The 10,115-nt window shown below is 35.4% G+C and overlaps 2 protein-coding genes and 1 non-coding gene across 3 annotated transcripts; all 3 read left to right on the forward strand.

Annotated features, from left to right (window-relative positions):
- The first annotated feature begins 258 nt into the window (after positions 1-258).
- Positions 259-2,024, forward strand: CDC25 (Rhodanese/Cell cycle control phosphatase superfamily protein). The gene is made up of 3 exons (XM_086248522.1): positions 259-420; positions 538-676; positions 1,609-2,024. The coding sequence occupies exons 1-3, from the start codon at positions 338-340 to the stop codon at positions 1,783-1,785; spliced, it is 399 nt and encodes a 132-aa protein (XP_086104648.1). The 5' UTR covers positions 259-337; the 3' UTR covers positions 1,786-2,024.
- A 512-nt stretch (positions 2,025-2,536) lies between these two features.
- TRNAI-AAU (transfer RNA isoleucine (anticodon AAU)) lies at positions 2,537-2,610 on the forward strand. The gene has a single exon. It is a non-coding gene; the product is annotated as a tRNA-Ile (tRNA).
- A 47-nt stretch (positions 2,611-2,657) lies between these two features.
- On the forward strand, positions 2,658-5,731 carry LOC147281863 (uncharacterized). Its single transcript, XM_086248902.1, has 4 exons — positions 2,658-2,784; positions 2,854-2,931; positions 3,078-3,173; positions 5,294-5,731. The coding sequence occupies exons 1-4, from the start codon at positions 2,782-2,784 to the stop codon at positions 5,369-5,371; spliced, it is 255 nt and encodes an 84-aa protein (XP_086105028.1). The 5' UTR covers positions 2,658-2,781; the 3' UTR covers positions 5,372-5,731.
- Positions 5,732-10,115: the final 4,384 nt, after the last annotated feature.

Raw genomic sequence — 10,115 nt, forward strand, 5'->3', positions numbered from 1 at the left:
TTTTTACAGAAATTTGGACGGAATATAACAAAAAGACAACATTAATATGTCGTAGTAAAAATAAAGAATTACATTGAGTAAAAATACAGAATCAAATTGATATTTGGGTGAACATTAGAGAATATACGTGAGAAAAAACCTAAAATGTGATACACTTTAGACATTTGTGTTTGCCTTGTTTTGGGAACGCTTGAACGACACGTCGTGTAGAAATCAGCTTACTTGTGGTTGTAGCCCAAGAAGAACATCCTACATTTTCCTACCGATTCAACGCATCATCTCGGTTGTGGTTTTGCAGAGAAGAAAGAAGGATCGGACAGATTAGATTGATTTAGACATGGCTCGGAGTATCTCCTACATAACAGGCTCTCAGCTCCTCTCTCTCAAACGCCACCCAAACATCGCCGTCATAGATGTCAGGTCACACTCTCTCAAACTCTCTCTCTCTGTGTTTCTTCGATTATGGAGTTTGTTTGGAAGTCGTGTGCTGAATTGCTAAGTGGGTATTGTCTTTTTCGCCCTTCTTATTTCTTGAAGGGACGACGAGAGGAGTTGCGATGGGCACATAGCAGGGTCTTTGCACTACGCGAGTGGCACTTTCTATGACAAGATCTCCAATCTCGTTCAAGATGTCAAAGGCAAAGACACCCTCGTTTTCCACTGCGCTCTAAGCCAGGTTGGTATCACAAATTCCTTTTTTTTTTTTAATTTATGGTGATGATTGCAAATTTGGGTTGTCCAGAAACAGATTGGTTTGTGATGTATTGTGGAGTTTTGGTTTCTTAATGGCATGGCCATAGACTGACAGATAGTGTTAGAGCAAGGTCTATTGTGATTATTAGCATGAATTTCTTGACTTGTTTTTGAAAGTGAAAGCAAGCTCGTTTTGGGTGCCTTTGGAAAACATAGAAGGGATTTGTTGGAAAATTATGTGCATCCCAAATTCCAATAACAATTTTCCTTTGGTTTCACACAAGCGTGAAACGAGCTGATCAGCTTGATTCTGTCCAAAAATGCTATGCTCTTGAAAAAGGAGCGTTTCTACATTCTCATATCACATTATATCAATCAGGACTGTTTCTTGAATTTTAGAAGATTCAATGTGATTCCTTTTTCTATGCAATTTTGTTTGCCACCATAACCACGGTGTAGTATTATCAATCCACTCAGAACATGCCATGTGTTAACGCATATAAATTATGGTTAACCTTTTATAATAAATGCAACTAAACATTTTTATGATAGTTAACTATAATGTTAGGCATGCCATACTCTGAATGATATGGGAATGTCGAATGCTACACTATGCTTAAAAGTGATGAGCAAAACTGCTCTCTTCTTTTCATTAGTTATGAACCTCAGAAGACTGAACTGCAGTCTGCAGACTTAAAATCTGCCCTTTAGCTGATTGAAGCTCTTAACTACTTCTATTTTCTTTTTCTGTATGTTCGCGGGTTAAGGAAATGAATTGAGGGCAGAACCAAAAACTAGCCCAACCGTCTATAACTTCACCATTTATAATACTGATTTGTCACTTTTTCACACTCTCTCATGCTTGAAGGCTTTTTTGAATATCATATATAATGTTGCAAGTGGTATGTTTTGTAGGTTCGTGGCCCATCTTGTGCACGAAAGTTCGCCAATTATCTTGAGGAGGTGAAGGAAGATGCAGGAATCAAAGAAATTTTGGTTTTGGAACGTGGCTTCAATGGCTGGGAATCTTCTGGCAGACCCGTTTGTCGCTGCACCAGCACTCCCTGTAAGGGTGAGAGTGAGTGTGTGTAGTGCTTGCTCAAAGGACATACTGCATGCTGGTTGGGGAGGAAGCCTGTTGTTTGCCCATTGCCCCATTGCTACACTCTATCTGCTTATGAAATACATATGTAAACAACTATATTGACTTCATACTTTAAGATAGTGGCTGTCACTGCTGCTTCAGCAATGTTCAGTCTTCCTTTATTACATGATGATGTTTTTGAAGATAAACACAGAAACCCAATAATGAACAGAAAATTTATATTTAATTGCGAGGAGAATTGTTGAGGACAGATGCAAATTGTAGCAAGGGGGTGAGAGGTGTTAATGAGGGAAAGATGGCCCCAAAGCCCCTAAGTCCCTAGCCATAACTAGATTGACGATGGCTTGGGATGTTGGTTATAAACAATCATGTGGAGACTGAATTTGTATCCTCAAATTGGTGCATGAATATCTGTTGCATTGGATTCAAGCAAAAGAGTTTGCATATCCCTTGCCTAGGCATCAAACTGCTTTTACCACTTTAAGTTGCATTGGATCACATACTGAGGGCATGCAAAGTTAAACATGGGATTTTTCAATGTTATATGTAGTTAAGTCAGTGAATGCAATCAATGGGTTGAACTTGGCGTGGATTAAGTAGGTTCCAATCAACATTCCACCAAGTATTACTAAATTCCGAGCTCAAATTGAGTATATTCCAGGGAAAAAAGAAAGAAAAATATATATATGTTAGTAATTATTTGTTAATATATAGCTTAATGGGCCTAAATTATTAACTGGCCTATTAGCTCAGCTGGTTAGAGCGTCGTGCTAATAACGCGAAGGTCACAGGTTCGAGACCTGTATGGGCCAATTTGTTTTCCCCGTTTTTGCCAACATTTTTTTTTTTTGAATTTCATTTTTTTTTTGGAATAAAAAATGAAATTCCATTTACAACGATTACGATAACTGGCTTTCCTTCACACTCTGTAACCAATAAAACCCAACACGATCCCATCTGATCAAATCGCTTCGCAGTCAAAAATGGTAAATTCTCCCAAATTCTCATTCAATTTCCCATTAATTTTCGATTTTAATTATGTTTTCCTCTTGCAGGTTTGCTTGGTGTGTCTAATACCGCTTTTCCTCGTCCCAATTGTCAATTTTCTGCCTCTTCTCTTCGATTACATCATGGTAATTTCATTAATCCCTGTTTGTTTGCCGAGAAAATTTAAGTCACCGAACAGAACTGGAATTGATTTCGATTACTATTAAATTGCCCAAATTATGGTTTCTTTATCAGAGGTTAATTCTTTTTTCTTCTTTGTTTTTAACTTCAGGAAAAAATTTATGGTCTTCTCGGATGGGAGTATAGGAAGCCGGAAAGGGATCCTCCGGCATGTCCTTACAAGCCTGTAGCCAAACAAGACAGCAAAGTGAGTCAAATTTTCAATTCTCTTTGATCTTTTAGTATAAATGCTGATCTTCTTTTTTGTTTACATTGATGGTCCCGCAGTTATAATCTACTCAATTTGGATTTTTGGATGTTTGTGTTAGTTCTAATCAATTTGGATGTTTGTTTTAGTTTTAATCAATCTGGATGTTTGTTGGGTTCTTTGAATGTATTGCTTTGGTACAAAATGGGATGCAGGATTTGTTGAGCTTAGCACTAGTAACACTAGAAATATGCAAATTGACGTTGTGGTTTTGTGTTGAATGGTTTAGTGGTGATTAACTCTTGGTCGAAAAGTACCCTTTTTGACTGAGTTTTCTAGACCCTTTGATCAGAGAGAGGGAGGGAGGGAGGGAGGGAGGGATGCCATATCAACAAAATAACAGTCCAATACATTAGTGAAGGTGGGCTGAGCTGGTTTTGGTCCTTTGTTTTTACTATTTTTGGTTTGGTAAGTTGATTACTCAGCTCATAATCCCATCTCATATGATGATGAGTGCATGATAAATGGAGCAGCCTATGCTATGTGATAGTGCCTTCAAAACTGATAAAATAACTGAATCTTTTTTATGGATAAATGTCCCACTGGGAATAGTGGAAAACAGGTGAGAATGAAGCTGTTATGGCTCATGGGTAGGCAAGGGAAGGGTGCCCCGGAGTCCATATATACGGGCATAGGGAAGGGGTGGCCTTGCCCAGTTTTTTGGTGGAAAATGTTTACATATATAATTTAGTTTTGACATTTATTTTAGCTCAACCTTTCCATCATATATGAACCTGCCCTAACCCTTTTTTCTACCCTTTCCCTTATCACAAATTAATTTCTCACCTTAATTTTGTACAAGGAATTTCCCTCTTGAGCAGAGGGAAGCAGGCTAGTCCCCGACAGGCCATCCTTGGCCTTCTTTGTTTTTGATGAAAAACAAATCAACTCTGTGTCATTCAAGCAAACAAAATACAGAAGAATTGATAATAAGTGGGACCTTCAAACCAATGAACCATGTATATTTGAAAAGACTCACCTCACGCTAAACCATAATCTTCTTTGTATTTGCATTGCCTGCTTTTTCTTGCTTTTTTTGTGTTTTTTTTTTTCCCTTAAATTAACTTTTTGTATAGAATATGGATGTATGGGGGTAAGGCTCATTCTTTTCCCTTAGTTAGGTGTCCCTTGCCTAAAAATTTATACATACTTAAACAACATATTTAGTTTAGCCCATTCTAAAATCAAATCTTGGCTACACCCTTAGGTGGTAAAAACTTGCTCTGATACCAAATGTCACTGTGCTTGCAAAACCAAGTTTTAAGGGAATGGTGATCAGATAATACTACTTTGGGATATTTTATTTGATGTGTAACATTTAGAGTATGACATAAGCTTGCTATCTTTGGTCATTAAGATTATGTAGGGTGTTAGTTGCCTCAAACTTATACCAGCTGGGTTATTCTTTTCCGTGATGAAGAATTCAATAATCAGTTGTCGCTTCAAGTCATAGCATGTAACTCTTCAGGAACTAAGACCTTTGTTCTGTTTTGTTTTCTTTGTGGTGACAGTTTATTATTCCCTTTATTTGGGATTTGGGGTAATCGTAAGATCTTTGTAAAGTTGGAAAATAAAAATGATGGAAATGGGAATTAGTGTGAGGGGAGGGAGGGATGATGAGTTTCTTTGATTTGCAATAAAGAATTTCCCTCAACCAAAGAGAGAAAATTTGAAGTTTCTGATTTTACTACTGAATGAAGATAGTTGTTGGATACTCTTCAATTGGCTCTTGAATTTGTAAAATTAATTTTCTTTTTCTTTTTATAGTGAGAATTACTTCTTTCCTACTTTTCGTTAGAAGCTATAAGTATATGATGCATATATGAAAATTTTGAAACGTGATTAACATGAAACTGAAAATTTTGAAATGTGATCATTACTCAATCACCCTTATCTCCTGTTGATGAATGGTGATAGAGGGGCAGCTGCTACTGATCTTTTTGGTGCAGCCCTGGCTCTTTTAACTACCTAGTTTTCATGACTCTTTCGTTGCTCTGATTGTTTTAATATTTTCAAGGCTATCTTGAGTAGTTGCTAAATTTGCCTTTCCAATTTTTCAGGTTAGGGAAAATGCTGAACCTGGGGCACCAGACTCTCTTCCAGAACCAATGGGAGCAGTAGATCTGAAGAAAGACTGAACTTTGACTCTTCTCTTGTTTCGGGCATGAACCCCTCAATGTTGAAACTTAAGGCTTTTTAAAGAACATCTACCATGGTCGGCTGAGGTGACAGAGGTGATGCTGTAAAATATGTAGTTGGTTTCGGCCACCTCCTAAAAATTTGGTCGGAAGCTCTCTTGTTCGAACCTCTTTTTTGTATGAAATTACAATGGTTATTGTGATTCTACTGACTAAAGAAATACAAGGGATAACTATATTTGTAGTCGGTAAAGTTGATTATACAATGAGAGGTGGTGAAGTGGGGGTAACTTAAACCAGTCTGAAAATTTTTCATTTCTTGGATTTATATAGCCAACAACATTAATTTGTTTGGTTTGATTCTCATCCCATGGATGATGCAGTTGGGTTCAGGATTCTCAGAAGGTTGAAGAAAATCTTTTGATGTATTGTCTTGTATGATCCCCTTGCATTTCCATTTGGTTTAATAATTGGGCATGTGGGCCTTTAGGAGAGCTATTGGGCTCCTACTTATGGGCCGTTAAAATAGCCATCTAAGACAAATATTTCAGATCAACTTAGAAATTTTACACCGCCAACTTAGAAATTTGGGACAAATTACATTAACAGATGAAGATAGCGATATAAAACACATAATATAAACTTGGGTTTTAGTCTACAACCTTAAAAATGGTATGAAAACACCCGGAAAGACAGAGAAAAACTAACGACCTCTGCGCATTCCTTGTAATTTAATTAAATAAATGAATTAACATATCAACTCATCTGCTCTGCCCCCATTAAAATTAACTTAATTAATTAAACAAATCCTTTGCAAAGGATCGAATTTATGGCACCTTTGTCCTTTTCCTTCCATTGACTTGGAAAGAATCTATGGCAGGGAATCTACGAGGATCCCCTTTCAGCCAGTGCATGACAGATCAGAAACCATCGTTCAGGACCACCGTTGGATTGAAAACGACATGGGAATTTTTAATTTATATATTAAAATTATAAAATAAAAACAATTATAATTTTTTGGGTTCTTGATTAGATCCAGCAGACATGGAACACCGTTGGGGTTCCTGCCTTCATGGGTCATCTCATGCTTGGTTAGTGTGAACAAACAAAATTAAAAAAATTGGGAAATGGGAATTTTTATTTTTTAGTGGGTAGGTGGGCAGCTGAGTAGTGTGTTAGGAATTGGGGTGACTTTGCTGTAAAGTAGTTTAAACTTTAAAATGTACAGTCAAACTCAAACATGGGCAATGGCATCACTGGGTGGGTGGGATTGCTCAGTTGAGGCTAAGTGTGAAGTGTGCCTCCTCAACTACTGTTAAAATTGTTTGAGGTGTTTGCTTGGGTTTGGTGTGTGTTTTACTTGCCTGTCAAGGAAAACCACGATTGAAGGAATTGTGAAGTTTTCTCATCAAGGGGGTTGATAATGAAATTTTCTCTGAGAGGGGTTTTATTTTATTCAGTGGGTCAATCTTGGGTTGGTTGCTTGTGGGAAGGGAAAACTGAAAAGATCTATGTCCTTTTTACAGATTGAAGAGCTTTCTTTGACTAGAAAATTAATGAAAAAGAAAACTTGTGAGTGATGACCATTTGAAAGATACATGTTCTGGTATTGTGAAGGCAAGTGTTTGTCTATGTTGTAGACTTATAGACCCTATGGGATGTGTTGAGTTAGGGGATGCTTAACAAAGTACAATAGAATGCAGTTACTATCTTAGTTAGGCACATGAAAAACAAAGAAACATAAAGTTACCAAATACTAACTAGCTGGATTCACACACACACACACACACACACACACACGGTGTTATAATAAAATAAAAAAATAAAAAATGTTGAATACATGAGTTGAAGAGTGGCCAGAACAATGTGTAATTACTATAATAACCTTAGTTAAAATTAAAAAATGATCAACGAGTTAAGTTTCAATTAAGCTTTGTAACTTGATTGAATTAAGCAATTTTCAACCTAATTAATTAAAGTGCGGGCCCAAACTCAAATTAGGAGTTTCGAGTTGAACTCAAGTTAGCCCTACATTCTTGCCAATTACTCGAATAGGATAATAAGGATCAAGTTGGGCAGGGGTCTTTAACTCAAGGGAATATGGACCCTTAATTGACGTCTCTTTATCTAGGAGGGAGAGTGTTATGGTTGTGTCATTATACCAAAGCCATGCCCACTTATTATGATTGTGATGCCATATATATTTAGTCGTCCCAATCTTTGGTTCCCTCTCTCCCCTATCGTATGGATGCATCTTTGTTATGGAATCCTCGTCCACCCCTCTCTTTAATCTTCTCCTACTTAATTCTATCTACCATTAGCCTTATGCCATACCCTTTCAAATCCACAATGTCATAACAAAAATTCTCTCAACTTGTTTCTCATTATTTTCCCTCAATTAAATTGAAATTTAACATTTGCACTTACTTTTTGTATATCTTATTATAGAGTTCGCTTATAGTATATCGATACAAACTAGTCCAATTTTTCACAAATCGAAATTTTAGTATGGAAAGTGACAATATGATATATGAATTTATACTATAAAATTTTTCCTAATTAACGTAAAAAAGATTCAGCAGTTCACAAATTTAAATTTAACAATTTGTGTATACTATGGATTAGTATGTGATACAAACAAATTTAATAGTTCACAAATCTAAATTATAATATGAAAAAACGAATCCGCCAAATATATATATTAAAAAAGTAATTGTATAACATACCAAGTCACGTTATAAAAAATTTCATTGTCACAACCCTATTATCGTAACATCGATGGGACCTTCTCATGTTGTTAATATATATTAATCAACCTCTTGATTTTAAGTTTTGTTTTTTGGCCATTTAAACTGGAATTTGCCAATTTGGATGGCTATGCTAGAATGCTAAAGGCTAAAGCCATGTCACACCTGTACAAAGTCATTATCTGTGGCCTACTTGTTCGGTCGGGACCACACATGCCTCCCAACAACGCAACCGCCCACTGGTCAATTGTTCAACCAGTATTTTCTTATCAATGATTCAATATAATAATATGCCAATATTTTCTGTGTGATTGTTTCAAAGTTAGCTGGTATATTACTGATAGACTAATACATGTATTATAATAATATAGGTAAATATCAAATTTATTCTTTTAGAATATATTAATAAATATATACACAATATAACATAAGTAAATTAGGAACACTGCGCGCGTGATAGTGTTATAGTCACACCAAAAAATTATTCAAAAAAATGAGTAGTTGTAATTTTAAGAGAGAGTATTTATCTTTACATTTATGGCCCGTTTGGTTCCCAAATTACTATGTCTTTTCCAAGGAGAAGGAAATGTAAGATTCTCATTACTGTATTTGGTAATATTAGGAAAGTAAACCAATAATCACCTTTTTATTTTCATTCTCATGTTTGGTTTGAATATGAATAGGAAATAAATAAAAAATGTGAAAGAGTTGTTTTGGATAAAATTTGGCATTTTCAAATATTAGCAGGGGCATATTTGCCAAAAAAATAAATACTTTCCTAAAAGAGAGAAAACAAAACTCAAGCTAGTAAAGAAGGATTCATTTTTCCCTATTTGGGTGCATCAGATTCACATGGGTCATGAAACTATTTTTCATCCTTACACTTACCAAATGTGGGAATAAAATTGATTTCTCATTCTCTAGCCTTCAAAACTTGAGCCAAATGGGTTAAGGTATAGAACTCCCCATCTTTATTAACCTCCCTTATATATATAAGAAAAAAAACATAAATATCTAATAATGTACCCTATGTCATTACAATATATTAAACTGTAATATCTGGTTTACCATATATTTAACAAATTTTGTTCTAATAGAAGGTTGTCCTAGCTAGGAATATTACTAAAATCCATAATACTAGGAATTATAAAAAATCAATAATATTAGAGTCACAAAAAATTCCAATTAGCTTGTTTCAGATACTGTGCAAAGTGAGGTTGTTGCTATTTTCTTGTTGAAATCATTGAGTTACAACCGGACATATATGGTCCTAATCTGTATACGCACATCTCATACATGCGTACGTTGTATCAAATATTATGTGTATTTATATAGAGCCTTAATAGACACTTACTCCATCCGATATAGAATTAGTGCTCAACACTTTGGACCATATAAATGTATGTACATGCTTGAGAGAAAGAACTTGGTTTCAGTTGTCAAAAGAGATTAAAGTGGATGAGTAACTAATCCGCAAGTTAGGTCATTCAAAGTACAAGTATATCTGTATATACATATATAATTTCCTAGAATCATGCACACTACTCCTGCCTCTTAATTTGATTGATCAAAACTTAATTATTATATCCAATAATATTTTCAAACTCGTATTTGATATCATTAGAACGAGTAAAATTTTCATGTAACGAGTGTGTACATTGTCTATATCTTTTATCACAAAACTTAAAATGTAATAAAAAAGATAAATAGTTGGGTATATCCGTATATATACCCGTAAGTAGTACGTTTTACTCCATTAGAACTTTATATATAACGTTGGGCGCTTGGTGCATGATGCATGAAAACTAAGTGATGAGTAGCTGCAGAGAGATGATATATTCACATGACCTTGTCGCACTCTATATCTAGTACTTAACCCAAACACATGGGGGGCATATCTCGATTGCAAGATAATAGATATACACTGCTTAGTCAAGCCAGGAAAAGCATGAGGCACACTGAAGTAGACCAACATATATATATATATATATATGTAT

This window comes from Dryas octopetala, chromosome 6 (assembly GCF_963921425.1).
Source record: "Dryas octopetala chromosome 6, drDryOcto1.1, whole genome shotgun sequence".
Classification (NCBI taxonomy): domain Eukaryota; kingdom Viridiplantae; phylum Streptophyta; class Magnoliopsida; order Rosales; family Rosaceae; genus Dryas; species Dryas octopetala.

Excerpts from the sequence above, each read along its gene's own strand:
- CDC25 (XM_086248522.1), top strand. The coding sequence starts at position 338 with ATGGCTCGGAGTATCTCCTACATAACAGGCTCTCAGCTCCTCTCTCTC. Across the intron at positions 421-537 it reads ATCGCCGTCATAGATGTCAG|GGACGACGAGAGGAGTTGCG; the intron begins GTCACACTCTCT and ends TATTTCTTGAAG. Across the intron at positions 677-1,608 it reads TCCACTGCGCTCTAAGCCAG|GTTCGTGGCCCATCTTGTGC; the intron begins GTTGGTATCACA and ends TATGTTTTGTAG.
- LOC147281863 (XM_086248902.1), top strand. Across the intron at positions 2,932-3,077 it reads TTCTCTTCGATTACATCATG|GAAAAAATTTATGGTCTTCT; the intron begins GTAATTTCATTA and ends TTTTAACTTCAG. Across the intron at positions 3,174-5,293 it reads TAGCCAAACAAGACAGCAAA|GTTAGGGAAAATGCTGAACC; the intron begins GTGAGTCAAATT and ends CCAATTTTTCAG.